Raw genomic sequence first — 27304 nt, forward strand, 5'->3', positions numbered from 1 at the left:
AACCTTATTTAACGCGTGCTTTGTGTGCTCTCTAGTGCGCCTTTCCTTCTAGTATCTCCTAACAAGAAAGCAAGCACAACGAGGGAAGGCGGGGTGGGGGCAGAAAAGGGCCTCTCACCTGCATTGTAGAAGCGGGTCCAGCAAGTCGGTCTCCCCGAGGAGCGCTCCACACCACCACGTTTCTCCGAGGCAAAGCAGAAATGCCTCGGAGAAACCACCGCTATTTTCGTGATTGGGGGGGGGGGCGCGTTTTCGTTCGCTCCTCTTCCCATTGGCTGGAATGTAAAATTCCAGCCAATGGGAAGAGGAGAGAAAGTAAATAGAAAGAAAGTTAAAAAAACACGCCCCCGAATCCGAAAAAGACAGGAGCTTGGACCGAGTGACGCCCCTCTCCTCCAAAGGCTGGCCAGCATTTACTTGGCCAGCCAATGGAGAAGAGGGACGGGTTCCAAGCCCCCTCTAAAAAACATAAAATCATCGGGCTCCGCCCACACTGCTTACAGCAGTGCGACGGAGTCCTCGACCTAAAAACAGAACAGCTGAAACATGCTCACCTAATTACACCCCAATGTTATTTACATGATTCTCATGCCTCTCCGATAAATGGCTATAAATACGGGCCTCCTTAAATCTCCAAGCACAGGCTTATTGATGTCCAATATATTGTTCATTGGATGCGACCCCAAAAACAGGATGCGACCCCGAAAACAGGAAAGAATAACCCAAATGAGTCATTGTCAGTAATTTGAAGAGTGATAAAATATTTTTCTGCACACAATTCTTGAATTTGCATGGTTTAGAGACGCAGTCAAACTCTAGCTTTAATTATAGAAGAGTGAACTTGCAATCGCAAGAAGTGGATCTCTATAAATGGAAAAAGAAGTACTATGAAAAAAAGAACATAGCCATTGTACGTTTCTCTTGATTTGTATAATATACATCAAAGAACAAACCATGAAAAACACAAATGTCTTTTTCGACCTTTCATGGTCTGGTCCTCGAAGAGACAGTGAGGGATACTGACCTATACATGAGTAGTTCCGGAAGAACAGCATTTCCCACCAAATAATGATTTGTGGCTCTTAAGCTTAACGGGTAGCAAGCCGTGCAGATAACAAAACCTATTTCTTCAGAAACTGTATCGGAGGTTTGAGCAGCAGATTCAACCAGTCCAGCTGCAGCTTTTAACTCCTTCCATGCTCATGACGGAGCCGCTCCGCTCCCTGCCAGGCTGCAGAGCCTGGCAGGGACCGCTCCCGCTTATCCTGGCAAGACCGATCCGGAAAGGCTAACAGCCTACAGGAGACTGATTCTGGCGCAGCTGCAGCCACGGACAAGCCATGGGGAGACCCTAAAGTAAACGGTTACCTCAGAAGAACTGACATTTGGATCAAATTTATATGTGACTGGGGGGCGGTGCCGCATCTCCTGAGGATTCCTGGGGCTGGCCCAGGTATGTTGAAGCTGCAACAGACAGTAGGCACTAACAAGGCAATCATGTATCTCGAACACGAGGCAGAATGGCACACAGTTAACAAACCAACAGCAAACCCGCTTCCTAGAACCAGTGGCAACCCCCCCTCCCCCCCTCCCACCCCCAAGCTACTACTCAGTCAATGGGAGTAGGCTGGGTCGCGGACACTGGTTATGGGCTGTGATACATTGGGGGATGATGCCGCCAGCGCTTCGTTGCTAATCTACCCTTCAACAGTATAGGGAGGGGGGCGTTTTCATTCTTGTTTTTTCTCCGGTTTATTTCATACATCGGTACACCAAACGTTCCTGCCAGACAGTAACATGCCTGCCTTCCCTATGGTCCCTCGTCTCTTAGAGGATCACTAGCAACAGAACAGCCCTAGACCACCAGAATAGTTGTGTCCTGGAAACCAAATGGTCTGCTACATAAAATTAAGAGAACTAATGTTCTCCACACCACTAAGCAGCTACATGCATATCCTATTTCTCCAGGAAACTTACTTGCTGGGGAACCCAACACCCTTCCTGGCTACAAGCAGACTTATCACTTAGCATTCGTGAGGGGGTCCAGAGGCGTGGCTATACTGTTAAAAGGGCACATACACTATGAAGTCCAGAAGATATGGTCAGACCACTGGAATCCTATGTGCTACGCCCATGAAACTGCTGAACATTTGCACCCCTCCCGCCAGAGTCCATCCTTTGTAGAGGTGATCAGCAAACTTATAGGCGAGCATCCAGTGGGACCCCTAATAATGGGAGGGGGTTGGGACAGGTGGTAGATGAGTCAATCGACAGACGCCATGTACGCAATAAAGTAGGTGGTTGCAGTTTCCTACTGCAGCCATTTCTGGAGGCGCTGGGCTTCTCGGATATCTGTCAACTATTCTATTTGCGCAACAGGACTATTTCTTTCTCCCCAAGAGACACATAGGGTTAAAGATGAAGTTAGACCTGGCATCTTTGGCGTGGTTTCCCCGTCTTTTTGCTTTTGACCTCCTGTTTTTGACAGTGTGCTGAACTTTGTTTTTGCTATTGTTAGGTCTCTGGGCACTTTCCCACTGAAAACTAGTACTAAAGTGCATGTGCTCTGTGTCTAAAATGTATTGGCATTTGGATTCTCCATGATTGGCATATCTGATTTACTAATAAGCCCCTAGTACAGTACACTGTGTTCGCCCAGTGCCTGCAAATCAGATGCTACTAGTAAGCCTGCAGCACTGATTGTGCCACTCACAAGAGTAGCCCTGGAAACCTCTCTCAGGCCAGCCACTGCAGAGACTGTGAATGCAGTTTTAAACTGCCATGTCAACCTGGCAAGAACACCTACTTGCCAGGCCCAAACCGTCCATTTCATTACATGTAAGGCACCCCTATGGTAGGCCCTAGGTAGGTACTGGGGCAGGGTGCGATTTATTTTAAAGGTAAGACATGTGCTTTTAAGTTTTACATGTCCATAGGTTAGAGAGGCGTTCTAGTTAGGAAATTAAATTTAAAAATCCTTAGAAATTCACTGAAAAAAACAAAGGTTAAAGGGACATTATATTTAGGCTGACATTTATTTAGTACAAAACCAGAGAAATTCAGCAGTTATAGATAGCTGAGCTAACTATAACTCACGCCCGCAATGCACTGCTTATGACTTCACATATTACATCACTCAAGACCTGGTCAGTGGCATCACTGATATCTCAAATTACATCACTAATGACATCATCCACAAAATCTGATGCACCCATTCAAAATCCAGGGCTCGAAAAATCCAAAAAAATGGTACTAGTCCTCAGGTACTGGTACCCTTCCCATTCACAAAACGTGGACTGGGATTCAGACATTCCAATAGCACCACTGGGCTTTAAATACCTTGGGTTATAAGTAATGGCCAATGCCGCAACTGCATGAGCAATGAGTATTCAAGCGTTGCTGGACAAGATTGGCGGTCGACATCAGAGCATGGTCTACGCTTCCACTCTCTCTCATGGGCTGCCCGGACAATTTCAAAATGGTATTATTCCCCCGCTTCTTGTTAACTGTTTCATAACTACCCACATGAGCTACCAAACCCCTTTTTCTGGATGCAAGGGTCAATCCATGCTCTGCAGCTTTTTATGGAATCAGGGTCTGGGACAAAAAAAACTCACGGGACAAACGCCACTGTGGTTCGAATCTGTTCTACACCAAGTAGTGGCACTCAATGGCTTTCATAATTGGCATGCCATATACATCTCCACTTTAGGACACGTGATGGAAGGCACAACACTAAAATATATGAAACTCTGCAGAGCAAATACACCTTACATCACAGCCAGTTTTACTGTTACCTACAACTACGACATGCCCTTACACTACACACTGCATGACTAGAAGACCCTCTAGACAACAATTCCTCAGATGCCAAATTACTCCTAGGGGAACTGAGAAACCACAATATATTACAAATTTACAGCTTGCTGATTCATCACATGTCAGACACATTTACAGCATTACAAAGTGCATGGGAACAACACCTAGGTGCCCTTGACGAAGATTGGGCAGAGGCTTGGGCGTCCTTGGGTGCCCTAGTCACACTGCTTCGCCTCCTCTGTAGTAAAAAATACTTTCAAAGAACCTTCCAGACAACACACGGACTTAAACAGATGGAGTTGGTTGCATCTTCCCTTTGGCTATGCTTTAAGGCACAAGAAGAGGAACTCATACATGCTACATAGGGGTGCACAAGGATATGGGCATATTGGGAAAGGCTCCTCGCCTGCCTGGGTCAAGTTCCCAGGACAAGCCAGAACGTTCAGTCCCAAACTAATCCTCCGTCACATCACCGCTGACCTAGATGTGGATCGTTATAAACTAACAATACTTTAGCTGGCCCGAACAATAGCGAAATGAGATATTGCACAACAAGGAAAAGCATGTTGGACATCCGTTGGGCAGCTTCTGATGGTGCAGGACACTCACCAAATAGCACATGTATTGCTTACTTACAAAAGTGAGATTGCCTGCTTCAGATGCCTTTGTTTTCTGCAAGTGGGGTCAAATCTGATGGCCATAAATAAGCTAAATTAGATCACCAGGTGACCAAACCCATTTAAATTTATGAGGATGCTTTGCTGATGGAGGCAGCGTTTTTATTTGGTTTCCCTGAAGCTTAAAAGCAATCTAAGAGGCTTCCCCTTAGAAGCAATGGAGCAGATGCGGGGACTTGATGCTCCTTCAAATCTAAAACTTTAAACACAGTGCTCCATGCGGGTCCCTGGGCAGGGATGAATTGGGAACAGACAATATTGGTAGCTGGGAGACAAGTTAAAAGATTAAGGTTGAGGGAAAGGCCTGTCCTCAATCCCCATAGTGACAGAAACAAACCATGGATGGCCCCATATACAACCTAAGACCAGACAGCTAGCATCTTCCGAGGCTCTCTGGAGCCAGACACACTGATATGAGACAACCACTGGTTTCTTGGACGGCTGAGATATAAAGCAATGAAACACTTAGAGAAGGCCTCTGGGTGGGAGAAGAAATGGAGAATCCTTCAACCCAGATTGTTGCCATTAAACAGACAAGGCCCAGATGGTGAGCAAATACATGCCTACAGATCAGAGGTCTATAACCTGTGTAGGGCTGGTAGGACCCAGCCTGAGCAGATACTATACTGGTGCAGAGGGAGTGTAGCACTGAGCTCCCCTATGCTGAGAACACACAGAGTGGTTAGACCCTTTAATACGTATATGAAACATACATGAGAGGGGATGGTCGCTATATATTTGGCTAAAATAGTACCCTTCCTGTTCACTGGATTTCTACAGGGTGCACACTCTGAAAAGCCTGTGTAGTGTAGTGGGCAACCACACGTAGGCCTGCACCAGGGGTGTGTAATTTAATAAAATATATACTTGTCCATGGGGCAGGTTGCTTCATAAATCTACTTGTCCTGTAACAAAATCCACTTGTACCTTTGGTGCCATGTAGTGCAGCGACAAAATATGCAGCAATCTCATTATATAAGAGCTCTGATATAGCCTCTCTGTTTATGCCAGGGCTCATACCATAGCATTATTTGAATACTTGCAATCCCCTTATGTTGCCACGTTTCCGCAGATGTACATACTGGGGCTGAAGGTAGTGGTAAGCAATAGTTCCAGGGTTAGAACGCCCTTTTGAGTCTGTGCAAACCTCTTAACTTACTTGTTTTAAGGGTTTTCAACAATTCTTCTCTAATCTTTTCCCATACTGAGAAATGTTGGAATACTCCTGACAACAGCAGACATAAACCTTCTTCCAGAGTTGGGGAAAAAAGTGGTTGGAGGGAAAGTGAACTTGCAAACACTCCGATTTTCGCATGAGTAAATCAACACATGCAGATTTGCTCAAGCTAAAATGCAGTTCACAAATATTTTCTAGGAGTACTATTTCTTGTCTTACTTATGTAAATTCTTGGTAATTCATGAAAGGTGCCTAGCTGCACTTAATGAAAGGACATATACCATGGGTGCACTTTTGAGACTTTCTTTAATAATTGTGCCCCTAATTTGGGAAGGGGACAGATGGAGGGAGAATTGGTTGGTGGCAACGCTAATATCAAACTACTGACAAAAAAGTTGTAGCTACCCAGCAGTGGCAGTGTGGCTAAGTTCATATTCACAGAGAATAGCTAACATTAAATGCTCCGATTTCAGATTGTGACAGTTGCAGAAAGAGATGCGATAACTTGAGGGGGCCAGAATGTTGCTATGGAAATAGAGATTACATTCTATTCTGCAGCACATAAATGTTACGCTGACTGGACTACTTTCTAGCAAGTGCCTTCCAAATGCAATTGGGTGTCCGAGACAAATATTGGATACACCGTTTTAGGTGACGGTGAACTGATATCCATGAGACTGGATATGGGTCATTGCTAAACAGGGCAAAGACCTAACCCAATGTAGCTCTTACAGATCTACTTACTTTCTTTTGGGCAACAACTTTAAGAGTATACTACCAGCTATACAAGGACCGATGCTCCTTGTTCTATTTTATCCCAGTCAGCCGGATTCATATAAAAGAAACAACATAGCAATACCACCAAAGATAATACTGCACATACTTGGAATTGAACAAATAACCCACAAACAGGCCTTAACGCGCTCCATTGATGCAGAGAAAAAGTTCAACCATGTAGGCAGGAGCTTTCTGGGTGAAACTATGGACTCAGTTGGCATATGTCAAAAAAATATTAAATACAAATTGGGGAATGGCAGGATATAGCGCACGCTTAACTTCAGATCAATGGTGCTAACTTCCTTCCCTTATCCATAAACGGGCACAACAAAGGGATGCTCTGACTCCACACTTCTTTTCACACCCACCATGCAGTCCTTAGTGTAAAGGGTAGGCAGGAAAATTAATTCAAGGGGACTCGGGTAGGCACAAACAATGATTACTGTGTCCGATTCCGTCTGATCAATACCATATTTTATGTAGGAAATGGCTTGATACAATCAGACATCGTAGCTTACAGTGAACTAAGAAAAGTCTCCCATTCTAAGTGTACTGTAAAAACATGAATATGCAGTTGATAACCAGGAGACTCATTCCCATGGATAGTTGCTGTCTCAACCTTCATGTTCTCATGTTGTACTTAAATGAATAAAAATAATGTCATTCTAAAATGCAGTCCTCACTACTGTACTTATCACAGAGGAGTATGATGCTCTATTATGAATGACAATTGGAGCTTTTGTTTTTCTTTCTTTAATGAGTAAGAGTAGATACTCAGGCCCTCCACCCCGCATGAGGAGTGGTTTTGTACTTTTCTCCATGGTGCAGATTTTGAACCTTCTAATCAGTTTTAAAAAAAGCCACACGTCAATCACAAATAATCAAATTATCCTGTTCTCGTTATTCCACAGAGAGTTGCAGTGCTCTCGTATTTCAGCATAAAGAGCTTCACTCAGTTTAAAAACAGAATTTCTATTCGACTCAAATGGCAAGCACTGCCTCACACTTCAGAACCTGTTTGGGCTGAGCCTCCTTTCAAATGTATTTTCCAGGCTGCTCTCCATACACAGTCTGTGTGTTTCCCCTCACAGCAGGACAGTCTCCAGTGTGGAGCACCCACAACAGGTGCACAAAGAGATGCGAGGGCTCTGTACTGAAAGTGTGATCATGGTAGATAAAAGGCCTGGCCTCAACTAAAGGGCCCCATTCAACCTGCAGCTCCTCACCCCTGTCATCTACTTAAGGGTAGTGCTTCAGGAAGTGCAATCATCATCCTTTGCTAACAAAGAATGTGGCCTAACAGCTAGGGTGGTCGACCTCAGAGCTGGGAAACCTTCAGTGAATTTGCAAAAGGAACTCTTTTACCATCCCTAAGCTTCTCCACCCTCCAGTAATTGGAATGCAGGCAATACACTTGCAGTGTCTGGGAAGTCGCCTCCCACCTTCCGCCAATGCAAACCAGAGGCATTTAAATGGCCCCACTCTGATTTGTAATTAATAGTGTGCACCAACCCTGACGTCCAACATTAGAAGACATCCACTCCGGCACCAGCAGAATACCCTTTTCAATGTATGAAATAGTTCCCATGTATTTACTCACACTACCATTATCTTGAAACTACTGCTTCCTCCAAGTAAAGCAAAAAGCTCTTGATATTTTTTGACAAATGTGTCCAGACATTTTTCACTTCTAACCCTTGCACTGATCAACCGACTTGACAGGTGGTTGACGTGATTTAAGTGCCTAACAAAAATAACTAATATCACACAATCTTCACATGTAAATAATGTCCCTTCTCTCTACATAGTTGCTACCTCAAACTGCATGCTGTCTCAAAAATAGCATATAAATCCAGAAAATCCACTGTGAAAAACTGACCTAAAAATAAAACTTGATTGTCTTTAATTCTTTTGTTACATAGCTTTCAAATTTCTGTCTCCTTCCCTTCCATTGCTTGTATGCCTCCTTTTTCTGAACACAACTTACTCTGTTAAGTGCATGTTTGCATTTTTTGTATTATTGTATTTATACAAATTGCTCACAACTCATTTAGAAGATCATAATCTCCCTTCTTTCCTCTGAAAGCCAAACTCATGCAACCTAACTATACCTAATCTCCTCTAAATCATCTATTAATCCCACAAACCACGTGTAAGACCTCAAATACCACCACTAATGACCACAACTTACCACTATTTATTTATCCCACCATAAAGAAAATGGCCAGGTTTGCTGGAGCTTATAAGAATAATCCCATTAACTAATTTTCAGTAACCAATACTACTGAATTACCCACATAACATTGGGTTTCGGAGCAGCGTGCTTGAATGCCTCGTCAGGGGTAGGAAGCAATACTTAAATTCAATTACAATAACAATGTACAAATCTGACCCGCATCATCTAAAACAGTAGTTCAATACTGACACATAAACACTAATTTTGGGCATGCTATTGCACACTTGTATTCTGTATAAGAGGTGAACAGTTGGAAGCATCAATAAACCAGGTTCTAGCAACTTGACAAGTTTTGCAGGAATAAAAACATGCCATAAAATCCAACAGTTGCCCTCGTACAGTTTCTAGGTCAATGTTTTTAGGGAAATGGTTCACATATTGCGTGATTTAATTTGATGGATCTGGTCTTTGCACAGTGCAAAATGAACACGTGGTTATGGAAGTTGCCAAACTAGCAGTTCTTGCCTGCAAATGGAGAGTAAGGCGAGAATCTCAGCTGTAAAAAAATGAGGCTTCAGATTATCTTATTTCCATTGTTTTAAAGCAAATTCACACTGCAGTGCTCTTGTCTGTAGTATTATCAATCACCTAGACGCAATTAAAGTATTTTATTAATGTTGTGGATGTTCTCTCACTGGACTTATAAATTGGCTTCCAAAATTTCCAATTACCTGTTTAACTTTAACCACCATGGGGGGTGGACTCCTACTCCTGCTCCTACTTGTGTCCCTTTTATTTCTAGGAGACTTACTTCTTTTTGTTGACGACTTGTTCTTTCTTTTTGTTGGCGACCTAGACAAAAGTAAGAAAAATGGGATACGCTTAATTCTCCCACATGGGGAGAATGTAGAACTTTCACCATTTCATTAATAAAACACATGAAACACCTGATTCATAAGCAAAATGCGACAGCTGGACTACCCAGGCATACAGCTGTAAATGGAATGTAATGCTTACATGAATTTGAATTATGTAGCATTAACACATTGCCTACGGACAGCACCCGGCCGTCCGACGTCCCGGTGGGCGTCGGTCGGCCGGGAGCCATCCGATCTGCGCACGCGCAGGATTTTCCCGCACCGCAGGGAAATTCCGGCCACGGGGTTAAAACATTGAAACTCAGTTGGGTGTAATTCAAAGTATGCTGAAGCGAAGAAAGGGAGATTAGAGGGAAAGGGAGATTAGAGGGAGAGGGAGACCTAGAGAGAGAGACCTAGAGAGAGAGAGACCGACCGAGAGAGAGAGAGACCTAGTGAGAGAGACCGAGAGAGAGAGATAGATATAGGCAGAGGGAGATAAAAGGGCAAGACAGGAAAACAAGAACAAATCCCAAACAAGATAAAGGCATAATTAAAATCACAAGCAGCAGCGCAGGAAGGTCGGCAGCAATGACAAGCGGGAGGGGATGACAGTGAGGAGGCAACAGACGGCCAACAAAAATGAACAATGAGTGAAATCACAAGCAGCGGAGGAGGAATTATGGCAGCAATGACAGGAGGGAGTGGGTGCGAGTGAGGCGGCAACAGATAGCCAATAAAAATGAACAATGGGTGAAATCCGATGGGAAGGAACTAAGCAGCCAAAGGCAGTACAGAAGTACATTATTCACCAACCAGAGCAAAGTAATTTTCAAAGGCAGGCCAAACAACCAACCAGTAGCACTGGGTGTGTTGAAAGCCCATAGATTTAATACAGCATGTCTGGCAGACAACGCATGCATGCTGCCTATGCTCAACCTAATAAAAATGTGCATTAAGAACTTTTTTTCCGCACTAGGAAAATAATTTTCAGCACTTACCAATCTCTTGCAGCTACTTCAATTAGGTGTAGGTTTTGAAATGCATAACATTTATGACAAATGTTTGTGGAAAAAGGCTGCTAATTTACAGTGCAAACACAAGGAGATGGACGGTGCGCAGAAACTTTTCAGACACTCACCCCCGTCACAGATCTGGGTTGAATGCATCATTATTCTTTAGCTCACTTCGCCACCCCAGTTCAGATACAGCTATATGCAAATCAGTGTCGACCCTGTGTCTCAAGGGAACACTCCAGATCCAACTGCCAAGCCATATCTTCCCTGGATCAGAAACAAGCATCCTGGGACCGGTTTCGGGCTAACAGCCCTCATCAGCAAGGCTAGCTTGAATCCAGTGGCAAAGTGAGTAAGGGACCCACGTCTGGGCATATCCTGCAAATTTATGGCGAACAAAGCAAACACGAAGAGATGATGGACAGAGTGCAGAAACTTTTCAGACACTCACCCCCAGTCACAGATCTGGGTTGACTCCATAATCGTTCTTTAGCTCACTTTGCCACCCCAGTTCAGACAGAGCTTCAGGCACCCCAGTTCAGACAGAGCTTCAGGCACATCAGTCTTGACCCTGTGCCTCATGTGAACAGTCCAGACCGAACTGCCAAGCCATGTCTTCCCTGGACCGGAAACAAGCATCCTGGGACCGGTTTCGGGCTAACAGCCCTCATCAGCCAGGCTAGCTTGAATCCAGTGGTACAGAGAGCAATGGTCCCGCATCTGGGCATACCCTGCCACCTTAGGGCAAACAAAAGTATTTTAATTTCTTGTTCCAAAAGCTAAAGTTTGTAAAAAAAAAAGCCACAGCAAATGTGTTTTGTCCAACACAGTGAACATCTCCAGGGCTAAGTAGAACATGATCAGAAAGTAGTTAAAAATATATGTTTATCCAAATAGTAGATCTTAATTCGAAGCGTAATGAAAAGTCCCGGACTACAATTCCATCATGTCCTGAGTAGGAGTTGTTTGTACAAAAATAATGATGCATGAAAATATATCACTCACAAGTCCATGATTCATTTATTGAGAAGTATTCCACATGAATACGTGTACGGTGTATCAATAAAACCTAAAAACTTCATGTAATGCTTTCATTCCAATTCTATTTCAGGAACGGAGGCGAGGATTATGTTGTTTTCTTAATTCATTTTATTTTCCACCAGCAGTTGACATTAGTTAACAAACAATAAACATACTACATTTTCCTAACACTTATGGAGCACTTTTGAGTTGGGGGTCAACGTGGTCTTACAGGTGGAAGTTCTAATCTCCGATTAAGATGTAATTGCTAGGGCTAGTGGATGATTGCGATTCCGCTTCTGGGCTTGTGAAGTCTGTCTTAGAACGTCTTAAAGACATTGTGCTTACATGATAATATATTGCTAGATTTTATGTTTTGTCAATTCATAAAGTAATGTATGCATGTAGGCTTTCCCTGACACGGTCAGCAGCAGGTTCGACTACAGCAACACACTCTACGCTGGCACGAGGCAAAAACTCCTTCGACACACTGATCCTGAATATCGCCCACCACGGCCACCTGAGAGACCTCCACTGACGCCAGGTCAACAAAAGGATCACCTACAAACTCCTCACACCCACCTACAAGCCCTCAATAATGCCAGACCTGTATACCTTAACCACCGCCTGTCCTTCCACACTCCCACCAGACATCTCCGCTCTGCCTATCAGGCCAGTGCCACCCTCCCACAGATCCGCAGGACCACTGGTGGAGGAAGATCCTTCTCCTACATTACTGCAAAGGCAGTCTCCATCTCTGCCTCAATTCAGGAAGGACCTCATGACCTGGCTCTTTGACAGAACAGCAGACTCATAGCCAGTTAATTTAAAAAGTGGTCCACCTTTGTGTAGCCTAGGTAATATATAGTAATGCAAATACATACATAACCTTCCTTCCCGGCTCTCTTGAACACTGTTATAGCACTCAGCAATTGCGCAGCTGATTATTCTTCAAGCAGGCGGCATAACAATTCCCTTATACTATTTGGCCCTCTAACACTCACACTGGACACAAATGCTGCAGGTCATGTATATCACCCAGTTCAATACCAGTCCATAGCTACAAACCATCCCACTTCATTGTAACAGGCATGGGATTACCGATTAGGTCTGCCACATACAGCTGGTCACCAGAGGCAATAATGTACTACATAACTGCAGGTCTGAACTACCTTCACACTAGCACTGTTTCTTAACATCTCACAATGACTTTCAAATAAGGGGTGATTGTACCAAAGCTAATTTAAGCAGATTTGACCATCTCCCCAACCTAAGGCTGCCCAGGACCATAAAGAAAAAGAGAATAGACAATAGTGTGGTTACCACCTTTGATGATAAGAAATGTCATAGACTCGAGTACTCTCCGCCCATCTTCATCTGACGTATCACATACCTTCCAACACCTGTCCATTAAACAAGGAAGCTCTACTTTTGTATGTTAAATTGCCGCAATCGTTCAGTTTGGTTCTCTGAAGTATACGCTCCTACCTCACCAGTGAGTAAACTGCGATCGCCTTTGGTAACACAGTGTCTCCCGCAAATTGGTAAGCATGCATCGATAGTTCCCATCCACTAGCCTTACCCCTTTCCCAAGGGTTCTGTCCATAACTGCTGAAAATGAGGAAAGTCCTCTTGAAAACTCCTCACCTGCTCCTTTTCTTCTGATGGCTATCTTGACGCGTGGGACCTGACGGAGACCCGCTTCCGGACCGAGGGCGGCTGTACCTGGATGGGCTGGGCGGCTCCTCCTTCACCCAAACCTTGGTTGGGGAGGAGGAATCCCTCTCCTGACGCTTCTTCCGTCGCCGCTCTGTCTTCTCCTCTTTCATCCTCTGCGGAACACTAACAGCCACAACAACCTATCCCGGCAGGGAAACAGGAAGTGCGCTCAAGTGACGACAGCAGGTGCCAAACTAGTAACACTTCCGCTTCCGGGGTGTTGCTTCCGGACTGCGGTGCTCGGTGGATTTGCTGTTTTTGATCGCAGCAGCCATGTGGATTGGCAATCATTACTCCGCCACACAAATAACTGCCTGTTGACCAATTGGCACTGCATTCGAAAAATTGTCTCAGATGACAATTCAGAAAAATTCAGACTTGTCTCATAAATTACGTTATGCTTATATAGATTAGGTATATTTTTCCTTTCGTCATTGTATTTCCTTATTCTTTGATTCAAAATCGGTTTGCTGCATTGTTTAATATCATTACAATACAAACGCTACGAAAAACGTTGGGCCGCTCAATGTGTGGAGGGAGCTCTGCGCCCATGTCCAACATGTTGTCTTAGTTACCCCACTCTTAATATGGCCACACTCCGATCGAGAAAACCACTGATATCAAAGTGTTCGTTGTAAGAAAATGCATTAATGTTATGAGTTCTCTGAGGGAAAAATCAGCCGCCCCACTGTGTGCGACATGGTAGTCGAGTACATTTTGAATCGACTGCAAATCCCGATTTGACATGCTAAATTCTTCTGCCACTACACAGCAAACCGTTGTTTTCTGATCTATAGAGTTTATTGGTTTCCACTTCAAGATGGCTGCTCTTTTTGTCATTGAGTTGCTAAACAACTATGCAGATCACAAGTCCTAGCATCATTATCCAATTGGTTGAGTAAATGCTTATGGTTCTGATGTAAATGTCCTGGTCCGGGCCTGTTGCAGAAAAGGTTTTGGGGTGTTTTTGAAATCGGAAATGCTTTCACAGGTAGGCGAGTTTTTTTTCTTTGTAGTTGTTCTTCCTTTAGCGTCACTAAACATTCGCGATCTTTGTTCAAAATGATATTTGTAATTTTTATATTGCAAATGTCACTATTTGTGTTAAATATTATTATAGCTGTGTTAAATCGACATCTTATTTTCGTACCATGTTTAATTTGAAACCAGTAGACCTTTTGCAAGTTCATTTTACTTGTCGATTTGTAGGTTCCATGTGTAGGGTTGCTCCGTAATTCGGTTCTCATTCGGACCCCTCGCTCAAAGTATATATTGAAGAATACTTAGGTTTCTCAAAGGTGGGGTGGGGGGGGGGGGGGGGGGGGGGGGGGGGGGGGGTAGAGAGAGAAGGTGGGGGGGGGGGGGGGGCGAGATTTTGTTCCAAGTGTACTATTCACTGAAAAGGGATCTTTTGGTTTGCGTGGCAATGCCTTTTGAAAAATTAAAAGGTATTATAATTTATAATAGTAATTTTCCACCAGTACCATAACTTCCACTATTATTATTACTGTCACCACAGAGTAGTAATAGTAATAATTGTAGTGGTGGTTATGGTACTCGTGGTGGTTGTAGCGGTGGTGGTTGTAGCGGTGGTGGTATTGGTACTGGTGGTGTTAGTGGTGGTAGTACTGGTGGTAATGTTTGTAGTGGTGGTGGTACTGGTTGTGTTAGTGGTGGTGGTTATAGTGGTGGTGTTATTGGTGGTGGTGTTACTGTTGGTGGTAGTGGTACAGGTGGGGGTGGTGGTAGTGGTGGAGATGTTACTGGTGGTGTTGGTACTACTGGTGGTAGTGGTGGTTGTACTGGTGCTGGTGATACTTGTGGTAGTACTGGTGGTTGTACTGGTGGTGGTGTTATAGTTAGTGATGGTGGTCATTATTGTTGTTGGTAGTGGTGGTATTGGCGGTGGTTATAGTACTGGTATTGTTGATGCTGGTGGTGGCGGTACTGGTGGTGGTGGTGGCACTGGTGTTGGTAGTGGTATTGTTTGTAGTGGTGGTGGTGGTTGTGGTGGTGGTGGTACTGGTGGTGGTGGTAGTGGTGGTGGAATTGGTTGTATTGGTGTTGGTATTTGTTGTGTTAGTGGTGGTCGGACTAGTGGTTGTAGTGGTGGTGGTGGTAGTGGTATTGGTGGTGGTGGTGGTGGTATGGTTCTGTTGGTGGTAGTGGTCCTGGTGGTGGTGGTGGTACTGGTCGGGGTGGTGGTGGTGGTATTGGTGGTGGGTGATGGTGGAACTTGTGGTGGTGGTGGTAGTGGTGGTGGTATTGGTGCTTGTTGTACTGGTGGTTGCGGTACTGGTGGTGGTGGTACTGGTAGTGGTGGTGGATTTGTCACTAGAATATTATCTACCAGAGCATGCCAAGTTTGGGGACAGCCTTTGATCTTAAAAAAAGATCAAAGCCAGAAAGTCAGGCGGGGGAGAAAGCGCATCTGCGCCAAGCGGGCCTTTCTGTTTTGCCGAATTAGCTGAATACTGGGAAAACTGATATAGTTTGATAATTAATGACCCCCCCTTTATGCTATTTAAGGCCCTGTTCTTATGACAAATGTTTAGATTCCCCAATCTCCTTTAGTCCCAACGTGGGTGTGACACAGGAGAAACAAGCATTTGCAATGCAATATGTCTCGCATTAGGAAACTGTGAGCTATTGGTATTGTGAATGACCATTTTTTTAAATATGTGTTGGCTTTGAAAATATATAAATTAATAGCATTGTTATTCAAAAAGCCAATAGCTTACACTTTCCTACTATGAGTCCTATTGGCTATGGCAATGCTTGTTGGTAGCAAGCAAGGACAGTGCTGGTGTGGTGCTGAGTGATGCTGTTGTGGTGCGGAGTGATGATGTGGTTGGGCTGAGTGATGTGGTGGTGTATTAGAATGATGTGGTGGTGTATTAGAGTGATGTGGTGGTGTCCCAGAGTGATGTGGTGGTGTCCCAGAGTGATGTGGTGGTGTCCCAGAGTGATATGGTGGTGTCCCGGAGGGATGTGGTGGTGTCCAAGAGGGATGTGGTGGTGTCCAAGAGGGATGTGGTGGTGTCCCTGAGTGATGTGGTGGTGTTCCATGAGTGATGTGGTGGTGTCCCTGAGGGATGTGGTGGTGTCCAAGAGGGATGTGGAGGTGTCCCTGAGTGATGTGGTGGTGTCCCAGAGTGATGTGGTGGTGTCCCAGAGTGATGTGGTGGTGTCCCAGAGTGATGTGGTGGTGGCCCAGAGTGATGTGGTGGTGGCCCAGAGTGATGTGATGTGGTGGTGTCCCAGAGTGATGTGGTGGTGTCCCAGAGTGATGTGGTGGTGTCCTAGAGTGATGTGGTGGTGGCCCAGAGTGATGTGGTGGTGGCCCAGAGTGATGTGGTGGTGGCCCAGAGTGATGTGGTGGTGGCCCAGAGTGATGTGGTGGTGGCCCAGAGTGATGTGGTGGTGGCCCAGAGTGATGTGATGTGGTGGTGTCCCAGAGTGATGTGGTGGTGTCCTAGAGTGATATGGTGGTGTCCTAGAGTGATATGGTAGTGTCCCTGAATGATGTGGTGGTGTTGTTAGGCGTCCAGCAGTGTGAGGCGTCCAGCAGTGTGAGGCGTCCAGCAGTGTGAGGCGTGCAGCAGTGTGTGGCGTGCAGCAGTGTGTGGCGTGCAGCAGTGTGTGGCGTGCAGCAGTGTGAGGCGTGCAGCAGTGTGAGGCGTGCAGCAGTGTGAGGCGTGCAGCAGTGTGAGGCGTGCAGCAGTGTGAGGCGTGCAGCAGTGTGAGGCGTGCAGCAGTGTGAGGCGTGCAGCAGTGTGAGTAATGTAGCAGTGTGCGGCATGCAGCAGTGTGAGGCGTGCAGCAGTGTGAGGCGTGCAGCAGTGTGAGGCGTGCAGCAGTGTGAGGCGTGCAGCAGTGTGTGGCGTGCAGCAGTTTGTGGCGTGCAGCAGTGTGTCGTGCAGCAGTGTGAAATTTTTGAAATTGACATTTGAACTTTATTGTTTAGTTAATTAAAACCATAACAATTTCGTTAGCAGTGCACAACCAAGTAATACAAATAGAAAACTTTTAAAATATTAATTAAAACAAAAGACAGTCACAAAAAAAATTAGTAATTAAAACAAGAATGAGGCGTGAGGAATTAACCATCAGCACTTTAAAGACATCCAGCAGTTTTAAGGCGATTCTCGAATCTCTGCAAGAACTTTACCAGCTTGCAGTGTATTAGAGGGGCGGTTGAGTCCAAACCTCCAATAATGGCAGATCTACATGTCGTTAACCTGTTAATTCAAAAGGTATGCTTTAAAAAGTATAACAGTTCCTTACTTAACATTTTGCAATGGCAAATGATATGAATTAGATCTTCTTTGGGACTACCACACAGACGGCAGATGACAGCTTCATGCTGCTTCCAGGCGGGCTCCTCAGCTAAGGTTGGAAATTTACCAAATCTCAGTGCCATCAGCTTTTTCTTAATAAAGATCGAATAGGTTGTTTCCAGGTAAAGAGCAGGGGTAAGTGCCTTATAACCGTTTATCACGGCCCAAGAGTGGGAACGGTGCGAGAAAATGTCTTTGTCCGTAACCAAGGAGTGACATTTTGCCACTTTATTTAGAGCCTGTTTTAATGCGGCAAATGGCAATTTTTTGTCCCAAAGATTTGCAGAGCATGTTGCCTCCAATGCATACGTTAAAAATTGATTTGCTTTTGAGTTTTTGTGTGTTTTCAGCTCCTGCCAAAGAAAAGTATTAAGATTATTGACAGTTGCTCTTTTCATAATCTGGTACCACACCTTGATATACGAATATAGTCTTCCCAATGTTTCGTTTTTTAGGCCAAATTCGAGGCGCATTTGCGCAGGTGAAGCCATGTTGGGTAGTCGGAGTACCTTTTTATAAATTTCAGTTATTAAGCTGTTTAATAGGTCCGCATCCTTTCCGTGCATTGCTACACTTGCATATGTCAGCGTGGGAAGCATGCAGCAGTGTGTGTAATGCAGCAGTGCGCAGCAGTGTGTGGCGTACAGCAGTGTGTAGCATGCAGCAGTGTGTGGCGTGCAGCAGTGTGTGGCGTGCAGCAGTGTGTGGCGTGCAGCAGTGTGTGGCGTGCAGCAGTGTGTGGCGTGCAGCAGTGTGCAGCATTGTGAGTAATGCAGCAGTGTGCAGCAGTGTGTGGCGTGCAGCTGTGTGAGGCGTGCGCCAGTGTGAGGCGTGTGGCAGTGTGCAACATGCAGCAGTGTGAGTAATGCAGCAGCAGTGCGGCGTGCAGCATTGTCTGGCGTGCAGCATTGTCTGGCGTGCAGCAGTGTGTGGCGTGCAGCAGTGTGTGGCGTGCAGCAGTGTGTGGCGTGCAGCACTGTGAGGCGTGCAGCAGTGTGATGCGTGCACCAGTGTGATGCGTGCACCAGTGTGATGCGTGCACCAGTGTGAGGCGTGCAGCAGTGTGCAGCGTGCAGCAGTGTGAGGCGTGTGGCGTGCAGCAGTGTGCGGCGTGCAGGATTGTGTGGCGTGCAGCAGTGTGTGGCGTGCAGCAGTGTGTGGCGTGCAGCAGTGTCAGGCGTGCAGCATTGTGAGGCGTGCAGCAGTGTGAGGCGTGGGGGGAAAATGCACTGAGAGAGTGGGGGGAGCAAGAGCCGAAGAAAGCGTGGGGAAGGGGATACTCGAGCCGACGAAAGAGTGGGGGGAAAGAAGCTTGAGCCGACAAGAGTGGGGAAAAAAAGCACTAACAGACGAAAGAGTGGGGAAAGAAATGCACGATCCGACGAAAAAAGCATGAGTCATAGAAGAAAGTAAAATGTGACCCATTGCTGTGGTGGGGGCGGGGAAGTGCATTCCTTTCAAGTCTGATGCGGGGGGGGTGGGGGAGCGGCAGCCTTTGAAGTCTGGTGCCAAGGCACAGACAAATGGTTGTGTGTGATGTGGCTGGCGATGATGTGTACGCGCATAGCTCACATGAACGGCTCCAACGATGAAAGTCTAGGACAGCATTGCCCTCTGCAAGACGTTGACATCATTCCCCTCCCTGATGTTGCAGATTGTCGATAACTGTGACTTCCCCCCCGTGGTGTGGCTCGGAGCTGTTCAACTACTGACATGAGCAACATTGCAATTTAGTACAGCATTTTTCGCATGGAGGAGAATAAAAATCCACTTCAAAGTTGGCACTATGAGAGGTGCTACATCCCCAGGGGTCTGCTGAGGTGCATTGAGAGTTGTAAAAAAATAGGGGCAATAAAACAGAAACATTTGTCCACCACAGTGAAATTGTGATTTTCAAGAAAATCGTGATTGTGCAGCTGACATTTGGTATTCTGAAAAAGCACACCATTTTGTGCAAGAAAGAGATGGGCAGTCAAAAAAGGGCTCAAACAAAAAAAGTAAGTAGGGAGGGAATGAGACAAAGGGAAGGCAGAAACAGCAAATACATTAGCTGCAGGCATCTTGCTGACTACAGGTTTGGTACCTTGCAGTGTAGCTCTGTGGTATAAAATACCCATTGCAGAAATTTGTGTGTAACCTATTGGTTACAGAATAGAATCCTGGCGGTCATTGCAGTGGGCGCGACCAAAGCTTTTGATCGCGTAAACTGGGCTTACCTACAGGAAATTCTAAGACTGTCTAACTTGGGGGAGAACTTTTGTAGGGCAATAAACCGGCTATATAAAAACCCCATAGCCAGAATACTAGTAAATGGGAATATATCTAAAGCCTTCAATATTCACAGGGGGAGAAGACAGGGGTGTCCGCTCTCCTCCTTACTTTTTAACATTTATATTGAACCCTGAGCGGAGAAAATAAGAAAACATGAAAGTATAATACCCTTTAAAACTCGAGGCTGGGAAAAGAAAGTGGGATTATATGTAGACGATCTGGTGATATGCACATCAGATCTTGCTCTTGCATTACCAGTAGTATATGATCTCGCAGTTTGTTTTGGGCGGACCTCAAGTTAGGAGATATATGTAAGCAAAACGGTCATAATGGCATGGAATATTGTTACACAATTGAGCTGTGTTAAAGAGGAAATGAGAATACCTAGGTATTAGGATTGTTAAAAAAATAGAGCAAATACCTGAAACCAACATCCAGAAGATCAAAAAGGAAGTGGGGAAACTTTTACTTGCTTGGTCTTATTTGCCTCTCTCTATTTATGGAATGGTTAATCTTGTTAAGATGTCAATCCTTCCAAACATTACCTTTCTATTTCAAAATATCCCCATGGCCTTTAAGGAAGATTGGCTTAAAAAGATATAGTCAAAAATCACTAGTTTTATTTGGGCCTCTAATGGTGTAAGAATATAATGGAAAAAGTTAAGATGGCAATATGAAAAAGGGGGCCTAAGGTTGCCGGACTTATCCTACTATGCCTGGGTCTTTTTGTTAAAAGGAGGGAAATGTTTGTTTAATATACCAGATAGTTCGGAAGTTGTTTACAGCAATGCTAAGTGGAGCGAGTATAGGTTTGTATATAAATATGGAGGTCCACGATATTTTAAAAAGGTGCATCTGAAAACCCTACAAGGCTTCGCACTACATGGTATAAAGTCAGGAGAGAACTAAAACTTAACTACTATAGTGGAATGGCTCCTATTTTTGACTCTCCGGGATCTCCGGAATCGTGTAAGGACTGTTTAGCCCTTCCATTAAAAGAAGCAGGAATAACAGTATGGGGACAACTGATGGAGAACGGAGTTTTAATTTCCTGGGAAGAAGTCAAGAGTTAGGTAACGGTTGACTGTCTAGATTTAAGTAACTTCAAACAAAGAGCGGGAGCCGTAACGGATGGTCTTGGTGTGGGACTGTCTAATGAATTGGAAGCTTGCCTGACAAGTGGTGCAATATTGAAAAAAGAGGTGACAATATGATACTGGCTGTTAATTGAGATATCAGACGGAGATTTCAAGTTGCCAACAGTACGGTGAGAAAAGAACTTGCCTGGAGAGTAGATGGAAGATTTATGGCAAGCATCTTGTGACATGCTATACTCCACGGTACTTTCCACAAATTTAAGGTGGAACCACCTTTTTTTGTCTCCACAGGGTTTATTGGACGCCATATACATTTTCAAAACTGGGGAAATGAGATATTCCAAGATGTCCCAAATGAAGTAAAGAAAAAAAGATGATGATATACATATGTTCTTGGAATGCCCGGCGATCCAAGGGTTCTAGCTGGATGTGAGCAAGATGCTACTCTAAATACTTGGAGAAACGCTCCAGGTAAGCAAAACTTTGGTTTTCTTTGGCATTCTGGGAAATCATGAATTCTTGTTAAAAAAAAATGATTATATTCTATCTAATATGGCTTGCCCGTAGGGAAATATGTAAAAATTGGGTAAAAACAATTCCCCCAACAAAAATAGAATGGTTGGCCGCAATAAAATATGTTAATCGGTTAGATAGAGCATGCAAAAGTAAACAAAATTAGTTCTGGCTCCCCTATGAGAACTGGGAACATTCATGTATATAATAGTCCAATGATTAGGATTCTATACCATATTGCTTAAATACTCTGGTGGTGGCTTTACAGACGGTCTAGAGAAACTAGCCACCTACGGTAGGGTATAGAAAGTAAGGTTTAGAGTGTACCACCCCGGGTCTAAAAAAACAAAAGGTCACCCGATGTTGCCATCTCGAGGAAGACCACAGTGTTCGGATAATTATCTTTTGTAAACCTGGGCAATGAGGACTAAGAAACCCCCCCCATCTTTTTATAAATACATTGTGTGGTTCTTTTTCACTTAATCAATACATATAAGATTGCATTCTGGTAAAACAAGCTGCTTTACACTCCTTCTGCACTAAGCCTGAAGGCTGCTTTCCACAGCTACCACTCAGAGAGCTTTCTAAGGTTGTCTAAGACCTCTTAGATCACCATAAGGGTTGTCTGGACTGATGCAGGGTGCCCACTTACAGTAGTGGATATCATATAGCAGGCCAGCCTCTCACAGCCTGGCTGCGACGTTCTGTATGGTTTGAAGTATCTGTAAAAGGTGTGCGACAATTCCTATGTAGAGGGCATTGCAATAGTCCAGTCGTTTGGTGATGAGGGCTTTGGTTTCATATGTAGCGGTAGCCACTTGAAGATCTTATGTAGCATGCTCAGTGAGATAGCAGGTGGAGGAAACGGAATTGTTCTGTGATTTCATGGTGAGCTTGTTGGTAATTAATGGTCTGAGGTTTCTGGCGTGGTTGGAGGGAGTGGGTGTAGGTCATAGGTCTGATGGCCACTAGGAGGCATTCCATGTTTTACTGCTGTTGCCAAAGATCAGTACTTCTGCCTTTTTATTTTTTATTATTGAGCGTGGATAACGGACATAATAATCATGGTACATAAAAAGACTTGCGGTCTTTCATAAGACCCGTTCTCACATTTCATTGGACAATAAATATCATAAATTAAAATTCTATTTTACATCATATAAAACCAGTATTCTGTAAAATAAGACAAACATTACCTAAAATACAATTAGAAAAATACAAAAAATATTGCTGGATACTAGCATTGATTTAGCAGTTAAAAACAGACAGTTTGTGCAGTACAAACCCCCTCACTTTTTACTACACAAAGCGTAGCCTATTTTACACATTTTCGTTTGCTTGTGTGACCAAAACATAGCCCTCCCAAGTCATCCTAAATCTGCGAAGCGCCCCTACCCTGTTTGCATAGACCTCCTCAAATTGGTAGGTCCGGTCCAACTTAGGAAGCCACTGTGCCATTGTAGGCACCTTCTGTGATTTTCAATTTTGCAGCACCAAGGATCTGGCTACTGCTATGCCTATGAAAACAAAATATTGCCTATATTTTGGTAGCTGACAAATTACGTGAGTAAAGCCAAATAAGGCCAGCGACATTGAAGGTAGATATCTTTATACGTCCAGTCACTAATAAACCTAAACGCCTCCTCCCAGAAGTGTTGTAGTTTAGGACATGTAAAACATATATGTATTTAGTCCCCTGCCCCATGCGAATTGCAACGAAAACATTAATTTGGGATAGATGGAAACCATTCATGTAGTTTAAGGGGAGTATAGTACACCAGCCATCTTGAAAGAAACAATGTTCTTTTGAAGTTGGCTGCCCTCAGAGCCCTATTACCGAGCTCACACACTTGTTGCCATTCCTGAATATTAAACTTACAATTAGTTTCCTGAGCAATTTTAGGCAGCATTGCCTCAACTAGACTCTTATTCGTTCCCTGGCGCAGTAACCTGTACCAATTTCCAACACCACTTAGGTTCAACTCAAAGGCTGCTTTTAGGATAATTCTTACCCTCTCATTAATTACTTTGTACTTATTTGCAAAAAAACTGTTATATGCCCAAAGCTTAACCAGAGATATCGGCTTTGGGGTTCAGCTCGAAATACAAATGCTTCCCACGCTATCAAGTTAGAACTGTTATATATAAGGCACCTAACTTACGAAAGCCAAGATTATGATAGGACTGCAATCCCTTTTGTGAGAGCTGAAGACCCCATAGGTCACAGTCTTGGAGAAAGGTGTATGTGTGGCATGTTGAAACATTGTAGGTTTTATAAAATCACTGCATACGATTTACAATTCTATTCACTACCTTATATCTTGTCTTTTTAGGTAATTTCGTGGTGCTCAGAAACGCTGGTAGCTTAATTGCACTTTCTATTAGCATAGAACTTAAAAAAAAGTATCAAATTTCGAGGAAGGGGCCGCTAGCTGGCATAGTAAACTAACTAGCACATCTTGATAATAAGTAGAAAACTGAGGCAGTGCAAGCCTCCCCTGCTCTATATCTAATTGTAAAATAGCTTAATCCGTGTGTTTTTCCCCCATATGAACTCATGGATAACTTTATCCACTTCATTACAATATGAGTTTGGTATTCTTAAAAGAAGATTTATAAACAGGAATATAAGCAAAAGGTGTATAGACATTTATATTAGGGAGGCTCGACCTACTATAGACAATGGTAAAAGCGACCATCTTTCTAAGAGATTTTTAATTTTATTAAGAGTTTTTACGTAATTTAAATAAAACAGTTCAGAGAAATCGTCTGTAACATATAAGCCCAAATATCTAATAGGTCTAAATGGCAGGAATTTTAACCCTTCAGGATGATCAGCTTCCAGTGAATTAAATAAAAGAAGCTCTGTTTTGGACTGATTAACTTTGTACCGCTCCCCCACCCCCGCTCTGTAAACGCCTGGATTTCCCCAAGCGCGGACTGCATGTTTGCCTTATCTGGATTCAAATATAAAATCAAATCACAGCAAATAGCTTACTTTTTGCCATTCCAGTTAGGGGGGCCAAAATTGATGTATTAGAGCGGATCTTTATCGCCAATGGCACAATAAAAAGAGAAAATAAAAGGTGGGGGAGGGGGCAACCCTGCCTAGTACCCCGCCTTATTACCACTTTGCCCGCATGATCTGCGTTTATAATTATTTTTGCAGTGGTCCCCTTATAAATACCTCTTAACATCTCTATCAGGCTGAGTGGAAAACCAAACTTCCCTAGGATAAAAAAACAGTCCTGCCAATTCACCAAATGGAATGCTTTTTCTGCATCCATCAGTAAAATAGCAGCTCTATCCTTCCTGGCTGAGAAATAATCGATAGCTTGAATCAGAAAAAAGGGATTCACAGCTGTTGGACCCGGTCCTTTGGGCAGGTTCACCCCGAGACTTTTTGCTTTTTCCTAGCCTGTTTCTGGAACCTGGGTTGGTGATTTTAGGCCTCTGCGCACTTTTTCACTGTGGCACAGTGTAAAGTGCGTGTGCTCTCTGTGTATGTGTGGTGAGTGACCTGCCCTCCCATAGGAATGAATGGGGAATATGTATGCCCATGGTAGTTCCTGATGTGTGGGGAGTGCAGGGTCGAGTTTGATATGTATGAACTCGTGAGAATGAATGCTGCGTAATGGTGTATGCAGCATGGTTGTGTCTAGTCTAGAAGCGCCACTTTTAGAAGTTGGCATATTTGTGTGGTGAGTCTGCTGGCACGTGATTGGCTGGTGAGCCTGGCCCAGGAGTGCCTGGGCCTGCTTGTGGATTGACTGTCTGGTCTGAGGGTGACAGGCGCTGCAGAGCCCCCGGAGGGAGGGGGTCGGAGTCAGCCCGTGGATGAAAGGCCACATCTGCTGCCAGGGAGGCGGGAGGAGATAGCGTCTGATGGTGCCGGGCTGTGCCTGCCTGACCACCATGCTGGCTCCCCCTCCTGGTGGCCCACTGTCACCTCTGACCTGAGGCTGACAGGAAGAAAGAAACCAGAAACCACCTCAGCGCTCCGCAACCCCCAGAACTGGTTTAGACCGGGCTCAGGGGCGACTTGCACAAAGACTTCAAAGGACTTCAAAGACTTTTCTGTGTATAAGAAGGGGCTGTGTCCCCTTCCAAAATGTTCTTGTTCTTGTTTCTGACTTGAATCTACCAGGGGCGGGCGCTGCCCAGCCCCTGGATGCCTGGAGGACTTCTGGGGCACTAGCGCCTGGGGAGCGCTTTATTTTTTCGGTTGTAGCGCTTGGAAGCGCTTGACTTGCTATTTTTAGCGCATGGAGCGCTTTAAATTTCCTTTGGTGCTTGGGAGCGCTCTAGCTGTGTTCTAAGCGCTTTGGAGCGCTTTGTTCCCCAGCGCTGGAGAGCGCTGTTTATTTGTTGACATTCACAACGGGAGTCCACCCCGTGCTTCGGCGAAGAAACTGCCGCCGTGGCTTCGACAGCGCGACCAGAGCCCGTGGGCTCGTCATGAGGGCCGCGTTGCCATTGGGTGGCCCAGGGAGAGTTGCCGCGCAGCCATTGGCTGTTCCCCGGAAGCAGAGGTCCGGCCCGCCGCCTGGTTGTGGGCGGGGCCGGGAGGACGTGTTGTTCCGCTCCCCCCTGCCTGGGGGAAGCTTTTGCGGGAGTTGCCGGTCTCCCGTGCCTAAGGGAGACCGGGGGAAGAATGATGGCGGCTGGTCGCGGGGCTCCCCTCTGCTGAGGGAGCCCCGGAGGAACGGAGGAGTAGCGGAGGGGGCACGGGGCACATTGCCGGTGCCCGCCCCAACCGCACGTCGAAGAGGAGAGCCGTGCTCTGATTGGTCCTTTGAAGGGGGCCTGGTCCAGGAGCCGCGCTGTGGTTGGCTGACTCCTGGAAGCTGCATGACGTCGTGTGGAGGCTCGGCGGTGGAGCCGCGACAGGATTGGCTGGCATGACCGGGAGCCGAGAAGAAGAAGGCGCCGGAGAGATGGCGGCCGGTGCCGCCGGTGCGGGGCTCCCATTGCTGAGGGAGAGCCCCGCAGGCACCAGCCGGCAGTAAGGAGAGGGCAGAGCGGGGCGCGGGGCACATTGTCGGTGCCCGCCCTCGCGAAGCTGCCCGCCGGAGAAGAGCTGCCGCGTCAAAGAGGTGAAGCGGAAGGATGGGCGATTGCGGGGCTCCCGTGTGCTGAGGGAGCCCCGAGTAAAGAGAGCCGCCGATCACCAGCAAACCGGTGAGTGTGCAGACGAAAGGGAGGGGCGCCGGGACACATTGTCGGTGTCCGCCCCTCCCCCCAGTAGCGCGAGCGCGCTTATCGTCAGTGTGGAGCCCCGAGGGCTTCAAGGGCGGCCCCGGCTGGCAGTGGGTCGCCCCTACGTGTGAAGAGCCCTGAGAGGCTCCCGCCCGCATTTCCATTGGTACCGAGCCCACGAGGCTCAGCGGGGGCATGTTAGTGTCTGAGAACCCCCGAGGTTCCGGGGGCATATTCGCTTTGAGAGCCCTGAGAAGCTCAAGGGGGCACCGGTGTTTTTAGAGCCTGTGTGGCTCCAACGGTTGTGTTAGGTCAGAGCCTGTGTAGGCTCCAACGGGGGCACGAGGGCTGCAGAGCCTGGGTGGCTCCCACAGTTGGCGCAGTTTGCGCCTGAGGGTCAGTGAGGACCCTGCCGCAGTATGAAGTTCCCAGCTGCCCAGCAATTAGTGGGCAGCTGCACCGTTTAGGTTTTGTGTGATTCCCAGGTGCCCAGCAAGTAGTGGGCACCTGCTACGTTTAGGCTTATGCTGAGACTGGCGCTGCATGGCAGCGCGCCCTGACATTGAGACTCAGGGCATCTTTGCCCCTACAAGGCCAGTTGGCCTAGGGACTGCCACAGGTGGTGGCTTATGTAAGGCTGTGCGCA

At 45.7% G+C, this 27304-nt stretch overlaps 2 protein-coding genes across 3 annotated transcripts in view; one reads left to right on the forward strand and one right to left on the reverse strand.

Annotated features, from left to right (window-relative positions):
• SNIP1 (Smad nuclear interacting protein 1) overlaps positions 1-13468 on the reverse strand; it is a 44529-nt gene extending 31061 nt beyond the window's left edge. The window contains exons 1-2 of the mRNA XM_078681216.1: positions 13167-13468; positions 9358-9478 (exon numbers count right to left, since the gene is read on the reverse strand). Coding sequence (XP_078537342.1) covers positions 9358-9478; positions 13167-13348 — 303 coding nt within the window. The 5' untranslated portion in view covers positions 13349-13468. The remainder of the gene's footprint in view (positions 1-9357; positions 9479-13166) is intronic.
• Positions 13469-13507: 39 nt separating this feature from the next.
• The window catches only part of AIRIM (AFG2 interacting ribosome maturation factor), a 98546-nt gene continuing 84749 nt past the window's right edge, over positions 13508-27304 (forward strand). The window contains exons 1-2 of one of the 2 annotated variants that reach the window (XM_078681218.1): positions 13508-13652; positions 21238-21417. The gene's annotated coding sequence lies outside the window, so the exon portion shown is untranslated. Of the gene's footprint in view, positions 13653-14027; positions 14230-21237; positions 21418-27304 lie in introns of those variants that run through there. The other variant, XM_078681217.1, reaches the window with a different exon arrangement.

Source organism: Lissotriton helveticus, chromosome 3_1, assembly GCF_964261635.1.
Source record: "Lissotriton helveticus chromosome 3_1, aLisHel1.1, whole genome shotgun sequence".
Taxonomy (NCBI): Eukaryota; Metazoa; Chordata; class Amphibia; order Caudata; family Salamandridae; genus Lissotriton; species Lissotriton helveticus.